The sequence below is a fragment of the Strongylocentrotus purpuratus genome, unplaced genomic scaffold (genome assembly GCF_000002235.5).
Source record: "Strongylocentrotus purpuratus isolate Spur 01 unplaced genomic scaffold, Spur_5.0 spur5_scaffold_14, whole genome shotgun sequence".
In the NCBI taxonomy this organism is placed as follows: Eukaryota; Metazoa; Echinodermata; class Echinoidea; order Camarodonta; family Strongylocentrotidae; genus Strongylocentrotus; species Strongylocentrotus purpuratus.
In genome coordinates this window covers 23,484,746-23,504,185 of record NW_022145599.1, presented here as the reverse complement: position 1 = coordinate 23,504,185, position 19,440 = coordinate 23,484,746, and the positions used below count along the sequence as shown (strand labels likewise).

General features: G+C 37.6%; 2 protein-coding genes across 2 annotated transcripts in view; both read right to left on the bottom strand.

Annotated features, from left to right (window-relative positions):
- Window positions 1–1,678: 1,678 nt before the first annotated feature.
- Window positions 1,679–11,711, bottom strand: LOC100889085 (probable flavin-containing monoamine oxidase A). Its single transcript, XM_003723728.3, has 11 exons — window positions 11,442–11,711; window positions 10,695–10,782; window positions 9,491–9,674; window positions 8,571–8,685; window positions 8,245–8,402; window positions 5,772–5,952; window positions 5,017–5,117; window positions 4,020–4,187; window positions 3,583–3,669; window positions 2,835–2,932; window positions 1,679–2,535 (listed from the first exon to the last, which is right to left on the bottom strand). Exons 1-11 carry the CDS (start codon window positions 11,575–11,577, stop codon window positions 2,232–2,234), a joined length of 1,620 nt encoding a protein of 539 aa, XP_003723776.3. The 5' UTR covers window positions 11,578–11,711; the 3' UTR covers window positions 1,679–2,231.
- A 4,408-nt stretch (window positions 11,712–16,119) lies between these two features.
- Window positions 16,120–19,440, bottom strand: part of LOC578315 (hepatocyte growth factor-regulated tyrosine kinase substrate) — a 29,176-nt gene continuing 25,855 nt past the window's right edge. Inside the window, exons 17-18 of the mRNA XM_030984508.1 lie at window positions 19,163–19,260; window positions 16,120–18,542 (exon numbers count right to left, since the gene is read on the bottom strand). Coding sequence (XP_030840368.1) covers window positions 17,859–18,542; window positions 19,163–19,260 — 782 coding nt within the window. The 3' untranslated portion in view covers window positions 16,120–17,858. The remainder of the gene's footprint in view (window positions 18,543–19,162; window positions 19,261–19,440) is intronic.

Genomic DNA, 19,440 nt, shown 5'->3' with positions numbered 1-19,440 from the left:
AAGGCAACATTTTGAAGGAATAATGTAAAGTTTCTTCCAGTCTTGAACAGGTTCAGTTACAATTATAGCCCATTTTATTTCCGAAATCGGAACTTTAAGGATCTTTGCAACAGAAATTTGACGAACATATTTGCATACTTTAAAAACCTTCTTTAAGTTATGCACTAATTCCTCTTGGGGTGTTTTGGTTTCGGCTTGGTGCTGTAGGATACCATTTTTCCATTCTGTTGGAAGTGCGGCGATTTATGAGGAGTAGTCAAGAAAATGACATTGAACTTTATGTTTTTGAATAAATGTCATATGAGAATAAAATTTACCATGCTCATCTAACAAATGTCTTATACGAGTTATTCCAATATATATCCAATTGTGCTTAAATACAACATTACCATCTGTTTGGATTAGTTATTCCACAACACTTGATCTTGAATGTACATCAGTCAATTAAGGGGAGAAGGTCAACGCACTCCAAGCAAGTAAAAAAAAAAATCACGTATCAAGTGGTTCTTTACATTGGATATTTGGGGTCATTAACTTTAAATTGCATAACCAAAACAAATCTCTCCCACAAGATGTTTCAAATGGTATTAAAAAAAAGCTTTTCCATTTACCTGTATTTTCTACATCAATCAATCGTTTTACCCATGAAATTTTCAATCCTATAACAACTGAAGGAAGATGTCTCATTTTTAATCCACCTTGATTATAATAATAATAATAATAATAATCCGGTTTTTTATACAGCGCTCAATACACCGATCCAACGATGTGCCTAAGCGCTTAATATTATAATCTCCAATGATTGTATGACGGTTAATCTTATCTGGTTTTCCACTTCATATAAAAGGAGTACATTAAAGAATCAATTTCTTGCAAAAATTCCTCCGGCGGCTTTGGCAGAACGGATAAAAGATATACTAATTGAGAAAGGCCCAGCGACTTTAAAACAGTGATTTTCCCTATAGGTGTTAAAGTCTCTCATTTTCCATATTATTCTCAAGATGTTTTTCAATTTTGTAACTTTGGAGGAAAAATTTAAATCAAATATATCATCAGGATTAATAGAAAAATACACTCCTAGCAGTCTATAGGGTCCATTGGAATATCTAAGTCCAGAAAAAAGATATGTCGGGTGGATGGACTTTGTAATACCCAAGAGCTACTCTTTCCGATTTGTTCCGGTTAATGCATAGTCCTGAAAAACTTTAAATTGGTCTAAGATATACATAATAGTTTTAAGCGACGCTACGTCGTTTTAATAAATAAAACGTTGTGTCATCAGCATAATGAATTAAGCTTAATTTCTGTACCGTTCACTCTGATGTCTTTAAAGGTATCGTTTAACAATTTTAAATTTGAGATGCACGGACCTACTTGTTATCAGTGTCTGTGATGTGGTGTAATATTGAAGCCTTAAAAAATTGCGCTTCAAAACGGATCAAGAAGTGCCTCAAAAAAGTAAAAATCTTTGAGTGACCGATTTTACCATACTCGTTTTCCCCGATTAGACTGTACAGCTATGAAAACCGTTAAGAAATCGCAAAATTTGGTTTCGATTTCCAATCATAAATATCTTGATAATCAGACAGGCGATCGGTTTGTAAAAGTTATGGGGTTCCTGACTGACCTAAATGTTTATAATTATCATTTCAGCATGAGCTAAATCCAGGATTTTGTTTTAGAATCCGAGACAACGTTACCGGATCCCTTTAACATCTAATTCAAAAATTACTTTATTATCAACACATATGGAAATAAGCGTACATGCACCTTGCTGCCAAATACATGGATAACAAAATCATTATGTGCGGTCAATTTGAGGCACGAATATGAGGAGATTTGGGCTTATTCTTATTGCTCAGAATAATCCTGTTTCTAAAAGTTGTGAGCGAATGAAGCGAACGAGTGTGGTAATTTCGATATAAAACATATGAAGTTTGAAGTTTATAATACATATTCGGGCACCTCGCTGTCAAATGGAAGGCTATTCGGGCGCCTAGCTCGTTGCTCAAATATGGAGATATTCAGGCACTTCTCTGCCAGTAATAAATCATCATCTACCTAAAGGTTGCGATGTACTTCATTTTCTTTAAAATGCTTTTTTAAAATAAAATCACTTACTTTAGCGGTTTCTAATATTTGTTGTTTACGAAATTGGCGCTATTCCAAAGTAATGATTAAAAAAATATATTCACATTACTAAAATCTTCTCGCAGCACCTCGGTCTCCCATCAATCTGCTTGTAGCAAAGCCTGAACTCCAGCAGTTACCAAACCGGCCGCAACCAATCCCAGACCAATCTTCCCCAAGGTCCACAACCCCGACACTCCCCAACTCGTCCAGCTGACCTCTGATCTCCGGTCTACATCCCCTAGATTGTCCAGTGACTGCAGTAGATCTGAACTGTTGCCTTTTGATTCCTCAGAGGTTGTAAGCATGTTGACTATCTCATCTGCAGCTCGTAGACCGGACTGTACAGCGCCGCTCAAGTAACCCATCCAGTGCGTGGCAGTCTCGGTACCCGCCCAGTGTACTCTGAAAGGCAGTTATGATGTGACGTTAGTACTACTAACCTCCTAATTCCTATTATATACTCAATTGGTATATGACATGAAATGCAGTATGTTGGATCGCTACACGATGAGCTGTCGTATAAAAGCACCTTGAGTGAATACTGTGAACCAACTAATATGCATAACATATTGTTTGATTTTACGTTTATTTTATATCAATTGTACATACAAACACTCGATCGGGGGAATCATAATTATGATTATGCATGAGTTCATTTTTTTCTTCAATGTTTAGATTCACGACAGTAATGATATGCTTACCGATGGAAAGGCACTCTGATTTCATCCCAGTACTCGGCAGCACCAGTCATCATCATATTTGTAGGACATCCCCCATTGTAAGGTTCTTTGGCCCAATGCTAATTATACATTAAAGACAAACTTATTATAATCAAAACCGACTTTTTTGTACATTATCGACAAGCTCGTACGTAGAGTAGATCTGGTTAAACCTCTAACTCATATCTTACTGTTACCAGTATATTTTTCACTTTTACTGTCGGTATTCATTTTACTTTCAAAAAGGATAACGTCAGTCATTTTCTATTAAACAATATATACAGTGTGACCCAGAAAAAACGAAACCGAGAATTATCAATGTTTTATCATAACTTAATCACAATTATAATTAATAAATGACACACATTTGTAAAGCTTAGATCTTAATAATATCTTCCTCTTTCATTTGATGCAACTCATATGAAGCACATTTCACGCATGAGTGATTAAAAGCAATTTGAAGAAAGGAAACCCAAAAGTCATTTGGAGGGCCGTATCTGAATTTCGAAGAAATGAATTCACATTTCTAGAAAGTTCAGTTTCTGCCCTTTCATATGAGACCTCAATCAGGAAAAATGAGCCAGGAATAACAAAGGTCTGTTTGTTTAAAGTGGTGCTTGCATTTCAATAATTTGATTTAAACAGTTCGTTTTCACTAGCTGCCTGCCGTAGCAACAAGCAGAATTGACAAAAGACTTAACTGCGTCCGATCGTCAACGAAATACTGTACCTTCTCCATGAAGTCAATTGGTGTCAAAGCTTCAGATCCCAGAAATGTTGCAAGGTGCTGCAGAATAGCATTTTTTCTCTTGCAATCCTATCAAATGGAATTTGATATTGATAGCAATCGTATGAACTAGAGGACATTTGTTAAAATTTTATATTCACTCTCAATATTAATGGAGTGTTATCTTATCTCAGTTTAGTACAATGAACATCCAGGCTTGGATTACGGGAGAAACGGACAAGAGGCGCTACACTCTACAATAAACCGGTTTGACAACATTAAGATACGACTGAGCCAGATAAAATTATGACGAATGTCCTAGAAAACAAGCTTGGGACAGAGACTGTCGAAATTCTTTTAGAAGGCATTAACTGATGATGACGTTATTTAAATCACCAGGGTTGGGACAAGATGATCACTAGAAACACATATTATCTTACCTCTACGTTGCCCCAATATAGTGGGTTGTTAATAAACCCAACTAAGGCAGGACTATCGTTAGGTGATGTTGCATCTGCAACATAGAGCAACGGTCCTCGATAGTTGCTACCATCATTGGTTGACATGTTGAAGATCTCACCAGAGTAGCCTTTGTCACGCCAAAATGCCTATGCGGAAAACAAATCATTGCATTTTAAATTTGTAGGCACATTATGACACTTTCACAAAAGTACCAAGCAAAAAGGGAAAGACCCTCCCGAGTAATAGATTGTTAAAAATTGACATTATAATAATTTTGTGTATAGGAACAAGTGGAAAAGTTGTCCGGCACTACATTACAGTGACATTGCCAATTAGTTGATTTGAAGTGCCCATACGTATAGTGATGACAACTTTCAAAAATTAATAACTTTATTTTGTTATATCTGATTTCATTCAAATTTCACCAGTCTGCTCCTTTGATATTTCTATTTGCTTGTATAGTACTTGTCATTTAAGGTTGGATTTTCCTTAAATGCACTTCTCACTTATGAATTTCTATTTCAATTTTGTGAGTTCGATTCTGGCTAGATGCTGATCTACTCATCGTTTTCTTTCGTTTACTCTCTGTAGAGCAGAGTTTTGAAGAAATTTTGTGAATATTTTGAGCTTTGTAAACTTGACTCAAGCTATTGATGTATTAATTACTAGATTCTACTAATATCATTCACATCTGAAGATTCCTTCCAAAACAACACAACTCCATATGAAGGGACTAATTTGTACTGCCTTATTTCATAAAATCATGTTGAGTATGTAGTTGTATCATTAAAATGAGTCATTTGGAGAAGCTTTTGACCATTTGAATTGACGTTCCATCACTTTTAATGTCAAGCTTTAGAGTAAGGACTTCAAGTATTCCTTGGACCTTTTCTCGAACTAGAATGTTCTAATTGATCTTTATTGATAGTATACATAAAGACTTTGTGATAAAGATATCTACAATGTAAAACTCACTGTTTTGTACGTTGCGATGAACTTCAACAGGTTCCCAACTTTTGTGTGACCTATAAACATATGTCTTTTTGATGGAGGCTCTGGAAGGTATTGTATAGACACTAATGTTGAAAATAGGAGTAGAAAAAGAAAAAGTCAAACTGTGTAAATTTGGTGTATTTGAGGAAGAAACCTGTCCAATGGCCCGTGTTTCATTTTGTTTGTCTCATTTCCTTCACAAATGTGATACCCTCAATTTCATTTTCCATGTCTATATGAACAAATTAATAATGTACTTATTTTAAAATGAACAGCCACATTATGTATTCAAATACAGTTAAACATAACTTTAAAAAAAAAAAAATTAAAAATAAAAAAATTTGCCAATGCAGCTAAATAATGGGTTTATTGCAAAGTTTGTTGATCTTTGGATACTAATTGATCACCAAAGAGAAGTTATCAGACTGCAAATAAAGGAAACAAACTTTTAGAACTTTGCAAAGGCCGTTTTTCAATGATTAAGAAGTAATCAATTTCCAAAGTTTATTGAACCAATTCTTGTCTCCGCTGTATCAGCTTCCTGGATTTGAAACTTGCACTCGTTATGTGTGGTTCAGTTTTTATTGTGTTGTAATGTATATATTTAAACACTAAAATCAAAAAAACTATTTTAAAATAAAAAATGAATTAATAATAAAGATCATACATGTACTATTGTTAAAATAAGGAAACTAAGGGAATACTTTCCTAATAATCTCACATAAGAAACAGCCTACCTGAACAGTTCATGGGGATTGAGTTGATGACGTATTTGCAGGTGAAGGATTTCCCTGAGAGGGTTCGGACTTTGACCTCTGACCTTGAGCTTTGGTCAATGCTGACCACTGGTTCAGAGAGAAGGACATTGGACTGACCAAGTCTTTCTTGTAGTTTAATGCTCAAGGGCTGTGCCCCTCCCTACACGTGAGATATATTTAGAGAAAATTAAAGGTAGTGGTGTCATTGGGTTAAAATTTAAAAGAAACGGCAGTAGGTCATCATCCAAAAAAGATAGGGAATAATTCTCAAACTACACATTCTTAACGAAGCTAATTTAAAAAAATCTCAATAGCAACAGTTAAAAAAGGCTATTGTCAGGACGGGTCGAAAATTAAGTATTATATTACTTAGATTTTTGTAGAATCTGATGAAGAGTTCGAGTTCGAATCCACACGAACTGGATTGACTGCAGCGTTAATAATTAAACTACATGTAAGTATGTACTACATTTACAGCTTCAAGTACAATAATATATCAAAACTCAAGTGGCACTTCTAAACAACGGATGAACCTCCTTCATGACAATGGATTCAATTGACAATGTGTTCTTTTATGGACTCGACTTCCTACATTTTATTTTTTGTTTAATTGATTCAATAAATAGGGGGTAAGAACCCATTTTTTTTTGTCCAAAAAATTTCGCAACGAATCAGGGGGGGGGGGGAGGTGTCACTTTTTTGGGGGGTCACCCTTTTCTACAAAAAAATAAAAAGTTTGTTTTTTAATATTTTTTTTTTTTAGAGGGGGTTCATCATAAATCACACACATACAAAAGATGAGGGGGTTCAACCCCCACCCCCCCCCCCCCCCGCTGCGTACGCGCCTGATGATAAGTAGCACTGGTTACAACTGCCTGCTGACTAGCTCTGATATGGACTAGTTCACAAGCGCGTAGCCAGGATTTCCTTTTAGGGGGCGGCAGTGAGCACGCGAAGCGTGCGAATCACTGAGCGCGCGTAGCGCGCTCCCTAGGGGGTTGGTGCAGGGAGGGGGGAGTTTCCCCCCTTCCTCGCGAAGCGCGGAAGCTTTGAGGTTTCATCAAACTTTAAGAGAAAGAAGACGATTCGTTGGACCGTTCTCGACTCTTAATCCTTATCTAAATTCAGTTTCTTTTGACGTTTCATTAGAGAAAGAAGACGATTCGTTGTACCGTCCTCGACTCTTAATCCTTTTTTTTAATCAAGTTCCCCTTCCTCCGCGCATAGCGCGGAAGCTCTGAAGTTTTATGAGATTATTAAAGAAAGAAGACGATTCGTTGTATCATTCTCGATCGACTCTAAATCCTTGTCTGAATTCAGTTCCTCCCCCCCCCCTCGATTTGAAGCTTTGACGTTTCATAAATTATTAGAGAAAGAAGACGATTTGTTGTACCGTTCTCGACTCTTAATCCTCATCTGAATTCAGTTCCCACCTCCCCTCCCGCGCGAAGCGCGGAAGCTTTTACGTTTCATTAATTAATTAAAGAAAGAAGACGATTCGTTGTTCCGTTCTCGACTCTTAACCCTATTTAGCCCGGGCTATTTTGAAACTGCATAGCCCAGGGGGGGGGCTTCTCAGGCCCCCCCCTATGATCTCGGCCGTGAAACGCCCGATCGCCGCGAAAATTTGCATACATGTCAAGTGAAGTGTATAGAATACTATGGTAATTTCAATTTTTTGAAAAATTCACTCATTTGCATATTTATGGTAATTTATGCAAATAAGGTCATAAAATTCACATTTTTGCCCATAAATCAGACATTATTCATATTTAAGCATTCTTTCTCACTACATATATTTGTTAGACCATTTGGAATAATAATACAACACAAAAAATTGAAAAACCAGGGTTATTCCTTATGTTATCTATTGTTTTGATAATTTCTTATGTATTTCTTTGTTTTTTTTAAGTTATGTATTTTATTGTTTTTGTTGTTTTATTTCATTTCCAACTATAATTCAACTATTTTGACCCAAAAATAAACACCTAAACTATAAACAAGACCAAATAACCAATGTTTTATCTCTTTATTTGAAAAATGAGATTTACATATGTTTTGTACACAAATCACAAAAATGAGCGATTTTCGGGCTGACATGCAAAGACAAAAGGACACGTGACTTCGTAATGGTAGGTCCGATTTTCGAAAAATTTCTTTCAAAAGATGCGCAAGACTCGAAAGAAAAAAGTCACAAAATTTCAGTGCAAGATTTTCTTGCGTTAAAAAATTATCGCGAAAAATGTCGAGGGGGGGGCTTCTCAAGCCCCCCCCCCCCCGGGCTAAATAGGGTTAATCCTTTTTCTTCCTACGTCCTCTTCCTTTCTTCTTTTTTTCTCTCTTTTTTTTTTTTTTTTTTTGGCCGGCGTTTTTTTTTTTTTTTTTGGGGGGGGGGGGCGACCGCCCCACCGCCCCCCTGGCTACGCGCCTGCTAGTTCAATGCTATTCTGACCTTTATCTTACTCTCCTGTGCTCCAGCATTCTTGTTGTCGTAGAGACTCTTGTTGCTAATGCCCGAACTGATATAGAAAAGATAATTGAGGGCGCTGTGACCCCTGCCTCGAGAACCATTGACGACCTCGAAGCCTCCTTCCACTACGTCCTTGGCCCCTGCAAGGATAAGTATAAGAGAGAAGATGGCAAAAATAAGAGAGCAAAGGTGACGGAGAAGGGAACGAAGGTAAAAAAATAAGTAAGCCAATTAAATAACTAATAAAGGGACGGGTGAGACGAATATGGGAGCGAAGATAACAAACTGAATGAAAAATATAAACGAACCTTGTGTCCATGTTTCTCTGGCGAGAAATTGTTCAAAGGTAATGCTGTCATAATCATCTGCATTTTTGGCTCTCCATGGCGCATCACAGGGTATATCTCGTGCAAGGCTATCGGCCTTCAAAGATGGATAAAATACAGAACATTAATACCCTTATTTGAATAGTCAATTAGCTCGAAGCAAACAACTTGAATATAAGCAATGAGGCTTCTGTCTCATTTTGTCCTGGCATATCACGTCAAGGTCTCCTGTTCTAAAACTCTTTCCTCCTAATTGCTCTACCCTATCTTTCGAGAAGAGAAGACTCGTTTAAGTTTCTTCAGTGGAATAAAAATACGCAAAATACTTTGAAGAAATGATGATTGAACTGTAATTTTTACCTTCAAACTATAAACTCTATTTTGGGCATCAGCAGTGAGTTACTTTTATTTTCATTCATACAATTTTTATTAAAAAAAAGGTTATGACTAGGCGCTGATCCACGGGGGTAGGGGCCCGGCCCCCCCCGGACTTTTTTAAAATTATTTTTTAATTAATTAATTAACAAAAGAAGAAAGATTGGTTTTATATAATTTGTTGTAGTTAGTGCTCACCACCCCCCCCCCCCCCCCTCCCACTGAGCGAAAAAATGATCTTCGCGATTTTCAAATTCACGGGGGCAAAAACGAGACAAAAATGCTCAATTTGAACTATTCCTTCAAATTTATTTTCGGTGTCAGGAGTTGGATACGTTATCGATTAAACCATCCCAAATTACTGAATCCCTCATTTGTAAGATATCACAAGAACGTAAAGTGACAGGATTCGAATCTTGACCTTGGACATTTGGATGATTTCTAGATTTTGGATTTTAGCAGAGGAATTAGTTCTTGATTTTTCATTCGTACATGAGAATACGTTTCACAATAGGCCTGTGCATTACCTTTCTTTCAAAATTGAGGAGATCGAGAAGAACATGAAGCGGCAGCGACGGTATTTCACTCTCGTAAGTTCTAATCATTGGCTTTGCACTATTCCCGCTCTGCTGGAGTTTGGTACCATCGGTGAACTGAGGGTATTGTCCCATTCCCAATTCCTTCAGAAGCCAGAGAATATGGTGTTGGGTTCTGAAAGATAAGGAATGAAAATGCGAGGGATGAAAGGAACTCCTGGTTTGTGTTTCTGGGTTGCTATACAACCATCCATAAGAAATGAACGTCGTAATATTTCTTCCAAGAGGGCACTACTGTAAATCGGGGGGGGGGGGGGTTACCTCGCTATTCATAAGGACCGTTATTCATAAAACGGAAAGGGGGTCACCATTTATAAAGGCATAATTAAGGACCGTTATTCGTAAGGGCCGCTATTCATAATTGAGGGGTCCACAATTTACAAGCCCTGCTTTTCAGTGGACCTCTCCATTTCCTCAAAATATAAATGCAATTAAATTTATAATTCAATTTTTTTCTTCCTCAAATGTATGAATTACTGTTAAGATTTGTTTATTACAAATGTAATTATGTTTTGTATACATTTTACATTGTATTCGTTATTATGTATTGTATATTGTTGGAAATGATAAGATAAAAATGAAAAGAAATGAAATGAAATATTGTGAGACGAGGGTCGCTATTCATAATTCATATTGAGGGTCCTTACTCATGAGGACCACTCCTATTCCTAATACGAAATCGGGGCCGCTATTAATAAACATTAAGAAGGGGCGCTATTCATAATTTACGTTGGGGTCAGTACTCGTGAGGCCCGCTATTCATAATACGACGTGAAGGTCGCTATTCATTATACGGATAGCATGAATATGAGTACTTGAATATATAACCCACTTTGTCGAGTTTGAAGGGACATAAAGAACGGCTATTTAGATTCTATGTTTTAGAGTTTATCAAATAAGCGTGAGAGTGAAACGGAGGTAGAGAGGGAGAGAGAGAGAGAGAGAGACTGGTCGAGAAGGGAAAGGGGGAAGGGGTGGTGTACATCAAGAAAGAACATGGGTGCAGTACAATATAGAAGTGGAAAATGAAAATGTGCATGAAAGCGTGTGTGTAGATCAATATTGACACGAGAGATATCGAACAAAAACGGAGTCTTTACTAAATGAACTTTTGAAATGCAATTAGACTTGATACCTGCAGACCCACTGTCCTCCTAAGTCCCAATAGTCAGTCCCACCGGCGCATTTGAGCGGCACTGTTAAGGTTCTTCCTCCAATCCTATCTGTAAGGCACAGTACACCATGTGATGTGAGGAAAAACGGTTGAAAGAAACCTGATTCTCTCATCATCTTTAAGATTTCAGCTCTAATACTAGCGTAATAGACGTAGTTGTTATTGATTGAACGGCAAGAGGCAAATTACAGATAAAATTATGGAACTACAGCTTATATTTTTGTTCTAAAATAAGAGCAAAATACACTTCTCCATTACCATGTAACAACAGTCAGAATACAAAGGGAGCGAGCAAGCGAGCGAGCTAGCGAACGAGAGGAAACTGATATATATATAGAGAGAGAGATATATATATAGAAAGAGAAAGAGAGAGAGAGAGAGAGAGAGAGGCAGAGAGAGAGAGAGAGAGAGAGGGGGAGGCAGAGAGAGACAGAGAGAGAGAGAAAGAAAGTGAGAGACAGGGACAGAGGGAGAGAGAGAGACAGACAGAGAGGGGGAAAGTGAGTTGGAGACGGAGAAATAGAGAGTAATTATAATACTACTATTATAGAAACAAGCAACTACATCACTAACGTGGGCTCTAATTTAATCTTGTCTGAAATATTTCCCTAACTATTTTAAATTTAGTTTTTGTTTTGTTTTTTACCAATACCAGTATTGATTATAAGATGAAATTAAATAATAATATCGAATATTGCAGTAACAAACCTTTTGCTTCTAGCACGATCACCTTGCATCCTGGGATAGTGTTTCTAAGTTGATAAGCCGCTGTGAGACCGGAAAGCCCCGCCCCTATCACAATGACATCATACTCCCCATCTGATGCACTAATTGGCTGAGACATCTTCAAGACAATGGCCCTTTGTTGATACTAAGCTCAAGACTAGAGCCTTTCACCACTGTGTATAGATATGTTTGTTCAAATGCATGGAAATATGGCAACGCAAATTTTCCATAAAATAAATAAACAAAGCAACAACGGAGCAAAAAAAAAATAGGCTTAACTAAAAAACATAAACAAAAACAAAAACAAATCAATACACAACAGAATAAGACAAAACAAATCTAAACAAAACCAATTAAAAAATATAATGTAATAGAAAGAAAAAGAAGGTGAAATGTACCGTTACCAAGAAATTTCACACCCACGGCATAGTAAGCATGTATATTCTTTCTAAGAAAAGTATATAATGGAATGTACGATTGATCAAAATGCAGATACGATCAACGTATCAACAGCCCCACTGTAGCTACTTGCTCCCTCTAATATAGAAACAAATGCCTAACGGTGCCCGTTGGTCTCCCATGATCCTCTTTTTCTTGTGTTAATTGAGAGCCGAGTTGATAGATAGCCACCTGTCAGTGTCGTCGATGGGTGGTCTAATCCCCCTGGCCAATTTAGTACAGACGGGCTTCAAAGGAAAATCGATGCAGTCAAGTGCTAGAAACTGTAAGCAGATTAAAGCAGGGTATAGCTTTGGCCTACACAATATTCAATGAAAGCCAACACAGAAATTCTCATCACACTGGCTAGTTTTAGTTATTCATTACTTGATGAAATTAGGCACTACACCGGCACAACATCGGTTTATCTTTTACGTTTTCTCTTGCTTCCCTGTATCAAAATGACATGGTCAGGAAAACTATATCACAAACCGTGGAAAACGAAACAAACATCCTGCTTGGCCATCATGTGATAACACTTTTGTAGCTACTTGCTCCCTCTAATATAGAAACAAATGCCTAACGGTGCCCGTTGGTCCCCCATGATCCTCTTTTTCTTATGTTAATTGAGAGCCGAGTTGATGAGATAGCCACCTGTCAGTGTCGTCGATGGGTGGTCTAATCCCCCTGGCCAATTTAGTACAGACGGGCTTCAAAGGAAAATCGATGCAGTCAAGTGCTAGAAACTATAAGCAGATTAAAGCAGGGTATAGCTTTGGCCTACACAGATTCAATGAAAGCCAACACAGAAATTCTCATCACACTGGCTAGTTTTAGTTATTCATTACCTGATGAAATTAGGCACTACACCGGCACAACATCGGTTTTTCTTTTACGTTTTCTCTTGCTTCCCTGTATCAAAATGACATGGTCAGGAAAACTATATCACAAACCGTGGAAAACGACACAAACATCCTGCTTGGCCATCATGTGACAGCACTTTTCTGAATTTCCTTTGACTAATTGATATATTAGTATAGACCTATACATGCACCGTTATAGTTTGTCTAATTTGTACCATCGATTGGTTACATTACATGGTCATTAAATACCCTTTAGCTCAAAATAGTGATGTATTTGAACCAGGGGCGGATCCAGCCGGCAGCAAGAGGAAATCTTGAGAAAATATTTAGCGGCGACTCAGCCGGCCGGTGAATAAAGCAGGGGGTAAGAGCATTTTTTTTTTTTTGGGGGGGGGGGGGGGGATCTGGGGGGCCGCTTTTGGTTTTTTGTTTAAAAAGGGTAACATTTCCGTTCCTATCCTATTTTGTAACCGTTATTTTGGGCTAGGAAGAGGGGCGGGCGGGTACGTCGAATCGGCCCCGTCGAATTGGATCCGCGCCTGATTGATCCACTCGAAACAATATCTTATCAATGTATTGCTTGTACGACGAACACTGTAATGTTTCGGCGGCATTTGCTACTCGGTGTATAGTAACTTCATTTTTAGCACTACTCTTAACTCTAACCCTGACCCTAAAACCAGACACCGGACCATAGACGGAATATAGGAGCACCCAACTTGTCACAATCATGTACAACTCTCGTTTTTATACATTGTGTCAGCAAATGTTGAATCAAGTCGATTTTAATATCGGTTTAATATTTGGAACATCTACAAAAATCTGCAAAAGTAAATAAATTTAGATACACACATCCAATATAATAATATAAAATCACTCGTTACCATCTGTTTACCGAAAATGCACTAAATAGGCTATACTAGAATGTTTTGCGACTTACCCATGTAGGCTTGTACTTCTATATGCGTGTAATAAAACTGTTTTGTACACACCCCCTCTCGACCCTACCTTAGGTTATCACTGATAAACAGATAAGCTCTAATTATAAGCGCCCTCTGACTTGAGAGAAGAATCACTCATTAGGCCAACTAATGTAGATTAAACAAGATTATCCTGATAATATGGAAAACTGATAATTATGGCTACCTTAAACTTGAAACTAAATTTGTATGAAAATGTGTTTAAAAATAACATTTAGACTTCCTGAGGAAATAACAATGTAAGAGAGGTATCGATATACATGCAGATATTGTTAAAGGGAAGGACGAAGCTGTCTAGAGAGAGAGAGAGAGAGAGAGAAAGAGAGAGAGAGAGAGAGAGATGGAATGAATGCACACCTACATTTTGTATTGAAAAGGATAAATCTTAGTGGTTACAGGCAAATTATATATACATAATTATATACAGAGAGAGAGAAAGAGAGAGAGAGAGAGAGAGAGAGAGAGAGAGAGAGAGGGGGGGGGGAATTAGTTGATATGTTTTCCCTTCTATTATTAGAATTAAAACATTTCTTGGATTATAATTTTACCTGGACTTTTGACCGTAACAGTAAGAAAAGCAGCACCTATGTTTTGTTCGTGATACACACATGAAACCCATACAAAACAAAAACAATATAAGGTCCGCGTACCTAACACTCACCTGAGCCAACGAAAATAGGGGTTTCATAATATGGGACCTAGCTTCCATCCCCTTTGCACCAGGAGCATTGGATTTATTGCAAGGGCGGTGCCGAATCTGTAAAAGTGGAGGGGGGCACCGACAAAAGGGGGCACTTTACGGAAAAAGGGGGCACCTACAAAGGGATACCTCAAAACAAAAATATACAATTTGTAGACATTGTGATTACATCAGGGATGATTTCAATATATGTTTCTCTCTTTACATGGTCCAAGATACTGCTTAAGCATCGTGCTTTGCAGTTGGGTGTGATGGCATATCTATTTGTGAGCGAGCAAAGCAAGAGAGCAAAAAAATTTAAAAAAATTGAAGTCACAGTGTGAAAAATTACATCTTATAAAGGGCGAAAAAACGATCCTGATGGGTTTTTTAGCACAATCTGTAGTCATGAAAGACTGAAAAGATATCAACTTTAAATTCGAGCAAGTGTAGTGAGTGAGCTTTGGGGGAAATGAAGTTTTTCTCAGATGGTTTAAATTAGGGGCACATTTCATGGTGAAAGGAAATGGGGGCACTTATCAACAGGGAAAAGGACACTTATTGGAAAAGAAAGGAACAATTGTCAAAGTAAAAGGGCAATTATCAGAGGTGATAGTGGGGCACTTCTCGCTTCTGAAAAGGGGCACTCATCAGAGATATGAAAACAGGGCACTTCTTAAAAAAGAAAAGGGGCATTCGTCAAAGTAAGAGGGGAACCTCTCAGATTTGAGCAAGGGTAGTTATCAGAGGGAAGGGGGCACTTACCTATGTAAAAAGGGGCACTTTTGGGTTATTGAAAAACGGGTGGGGCACTGTGCCCCCCCCCCACCCGGGAGCGCCGCTTCTCATTTATTCGAACAGTAGGGCAATTTAGGGGTAGAGTTCCCGTTTCCCCTTCAGGGGCAGAGGTATCCCTATCAAACAAATTGAAGTCTTCTTGACATAAAAATGATTTCTACAATGTTTAGCCAGAATCCAATACCATACCATACCATACCTTGGTATGAAATCAACAGAATATTAAATGAAAAAAAAAAAATAAGATTGCAATAGCTCACTTGAGCCTTTTGGCTCAGGTGAGCTAAAAAATTAAAAGTTTAAACCCACATGTTTTAACATTGAGAGATTTAAACCATTTGCATTTCTACATCCATTTAGTATTGCACTCAGGAGAAATGGCTACTATCATCCCAATATGTAAAATGTTGAAATTTTGTGTTTGAGTTTTGTTTTTAATTTTGTGTTTAAAAAAAAAAAACTTTTTGGAGGGGGAGGGTTGTCGTCATGTTCTGCAATGAAACTCTGGCCCCCAACAAATATTTTCAGGCTTTTTAGAATTTATGTTCGAGCCTACTGGAAATTTTGTTTACATAAATATATGTTATACTTGGTAAATGAATATAGCAAAACGTGCCAAGTACTGCCATTTTTTTCCTCCACATTATTCTGGGAATAAATATTTGACTATTATTTCATGGATATTATGCTGTTAATGGGAAACTTTGTTTTAGTTGTTGTTTAATATTCAAAAGCAAAATCGTACCATTTGGGATTTCCCCTATAATACGACCATCATTGGACTTTGAAATGAGGACACCATCATGATGATCGGATTGGCATTACTATGTACACATTCAAATGCATATATGGACAAACAATTTTTTATTTTTTTATTGTAATGACCACAAGAATATCATAAATTTGAATAATTAATGCCTTCTAAGACTCATATTTATTTAATTACTCATCTTCACAAGCCATTGACACGATAATATTGCAAGTTAATCCCCACATGCATTTAGAATACATTAGTTCACAGAAAATGTTGTAATCACATTTATTTTCATAATCCATGTGACTCAGAAAGTCCAGATTTGAGTAACTATGGATTGGTAACATTATTACACTATGACTTGATATAGTAAATGAACTGCCATGTTGTTCTGGTTGACTAGTACGTTTATTAATTGACTTAAAATATACATATAATGAAAGTTAAAACAATGACTATTATTTATACACTGTATCTTGGTATATTTTCTTCCTATAAAATTCTTGAATAATCCCACAGTCAACATTGAGACATGATCTCAACTTTTCATCCTTTACTTTCGCATTACTTGTATATATATATGATTATTTAATTTTCACTACTAAATGAAAGGCTATACAGCCAAAAAAGGAAGATAATTATGCTGGATTCAAACTCTCATGACATGGAATTCTCCAAATGTTCATGACACTCCCTATCAAAATAAAATGCAACTATGTTTAAACCAATTTAACTTTATACCAGTAACCTCACTTTACTAAAAACCATTTTTTTAAAGGATTCTTTTCTGAAGAAGATTAAACATACAGAGAAATGGAGAAAACAGATTCATGGAGTTACACATTTTCACTTTCGTCAATACAGTATTCAGCCATAGAGGGCAGCATTGGCCATGGGTTTATGTGGTAAAGGCATTTCAGGATCCCATACAAATACCATGGGTCAAAAACGGGAAAGTCTAAGACAAACGATAGTTTAATAGCCAATAAAATATAAGCTACAGATTATGATCTTGCCCACATAGATCTTATGAAATCATTGGGGGACTTCATGAAACCAGAACAATATTTTGGTAAAATCAGGACTTTGTTGACACTGCTGTATATTGTCTATGGAAGCATGAAGAAACCTTGTCTCATCCTCTTTCCAGATGGATCCTGCAAAGTGTGGGAGAAAGGAAGCCCTCTACTATCTAACATTGTTTTGGCGGTAGGTTGAATTCGATCAGAAATCCAAATACTTGTCATCCCTATGAGCCCTGATGTATTCAAGCACTATAAAATAAATTTTGTACTACATTCAAACATTCACTAGATATATGGTATAAACATGCATTCCTTCCAACAACACCAGTGCTTTTCTTTTCCCTTGCAAGGGTAATGCTTCACAAAAGTTTGTTCCATTTATACATACAAGGATGCTACTTACAGATCCCCATCCCTGTAAAACTTGAGCAAATAAACTCAGCAATGTTATTCATTCACCATGATATGTTAGAATTTACAGCGTTTTTACTGATTGATTACAAAAACATATAGTACCCTCTACATGACCACTAAGCATTAGGACAACAAGATTTTTAGAATACTACTTAATGTGTAATCCTTAAATTACTTTTTTCTCCAAAGAAACTGCGTCATATATGTAAATACAAACATGCTCATGATTGAAAATTTTGATCCATGTGTATTCGTAGGTAAAGAGTAGGTACACCATTTAATTATGGGAGTGGCAGTTTGTTAAAAGAGAGAAGAAAAAAAAGAGAAAAGTAAACAAAGTGTAAATTAATATTGGATATTTATGTTTTGATATGCAGGTACAATACCTCTTGGGGATATCAGTGAATGAACATGCTCATCAACATACAAATTGATAAGATTTTTTTTTTTATTCGAAGGAAATCAGTGTGCCCTCTTGTTGCTGAGGAGGAGGTGGCTGTTGCTGTTGCATGCCAGGGGGTGGTTGCTGTTGTTGCATACCAGGTGGTACCATCTGCATGCCACCTGCACCCATCATCTGCTGTTGTCCCTGTGGTTGATACTGTTGCTGCGGTGCTGGTGAGCCGTATTGCCCTTGTGGTGTTACCTGGCCTTGTGGTAGAGCACCGGTCACAGCTTGCATGTTGTAGGGGTTGCCTCCTTGTTGCTGCTGTTGTTGTGGAGGCGGCGGCGGCTGCTGCTGTTGCTGATATTCAAGCGAGGAGAGTGGTGACCCATAGCTTTGATTCATGCTACCAGGCTGTTGCGGCTGTTGCTGCTGCTGTTGTTGCTGGGAAGGTGCACCATATTGCCCAGGAGGATATCCTCCACCACCAGGCATCGGTTGCTGGTACTGTTGCTGCTGCTGTTGGGGTGGCAGTTGTTGTTGCTGTGGTGGTGGAGGTTGTTGCTGTGGTGGTGGAGGTTGATGGTGTTGTTGCTGGAGCGGTACCTGGTAGCCTGATGGAGGCTGGTTGTAACCCACCTGGGTGGTTGGCTGGCCGGCATCCATCTGGGTGGTAGAGGGTGGACCACTGGGGTAACTCCCCTGGGGTGGGGCCATCCCATAGGGGGCATGGGAGGGGGACCCATACTGAAATAAAGAACAGCAGCATTGTGAAAATGCTATCATTTCAAAGGACATAAATCTTCTTGTCTCTCAATGTTTGTTAATTTTGAAGCACACTAAATTAAATATATATCTTCTCTTTGAAGCTAGAAGGGCATTCAAATAAAAAAATTAATATCCCTTCTTGCACTGTACAGACAGCATTACACAACTCCCCCCCGCCCCTTAAAAAATAAATCAAAAAAAAAATAAATCAAAAAAAAAAAAAAATCAAAAATCAAACAAACAAGCATATGATGCAATTAACAAAATGAGACAACTGTCCCTCCAATTAAGCACTGATAGACCAACCAAAATAATGAGAGGCCTGATTATTTTATTTATAAATATACATTTATTTCATCTAAATATTTCTGTATAAAAACTGTGATTCCCCACACAAATTTCTCTGAGAACATAAATGAATATCCATTTCTTAGCCTACTGTCTATAGATTGGAACGGGATGGTCTCTGTATTAAGTATATGGGAAGTAGAGAAATCAGGAGTGTCTTCTCTTCAAATAAACACTGTGATGATACACTCAGCTGGTGGTTAGAATACAATACCCACATCTACTTGTGTGCATTGATCCAGTACACTTACCTGTGGTTGCTGTACATACTGGCCAGGAGGAGCATGTTGCATTCCACCTGGTGGGGGCGCCATAACACCTTGAGTCATCATACCAGGCTGATTCATGCCTACAATAAATGGTGAACATCATAATGATAGTGCTAACATGCACCTGGGACACACAGGCACCCAGAATCTAAATCTGGACCCCTTGTTGTTGTTGAGATTAATGGCGTTTCCATCGTCATTGGATGATTTTCGCCAAGTTTGGAAATGTTTACATAGGGCTCATGCATACAGACTCTAAA

Excerpts from the sequence above, each read along its gene's own strand:
- LOC100889085 (XM_003723728.3), bottom strand. The coding sequence starts at position 11,577 with ATGTCTCAGCCAATTAGTGCATCAGATGGGGAGTATGATGTCATTGTG. Across the intron at positions 10,783-11,441 it reads GATCGTGCTAGAAGCAAAAG|ATAGGATTGGAGGAAGAACC; the intron begins GTTTGTTACTGC and ends TGTGCCTTACAG. Across the intron at positions 2,933-3,582 it reads CAATTGACTTCATGGAGAAG|CATTGGGCCAAAGAACCTTA; the intron begins GTACAGTATTTC and ends ATGTATAATTAG.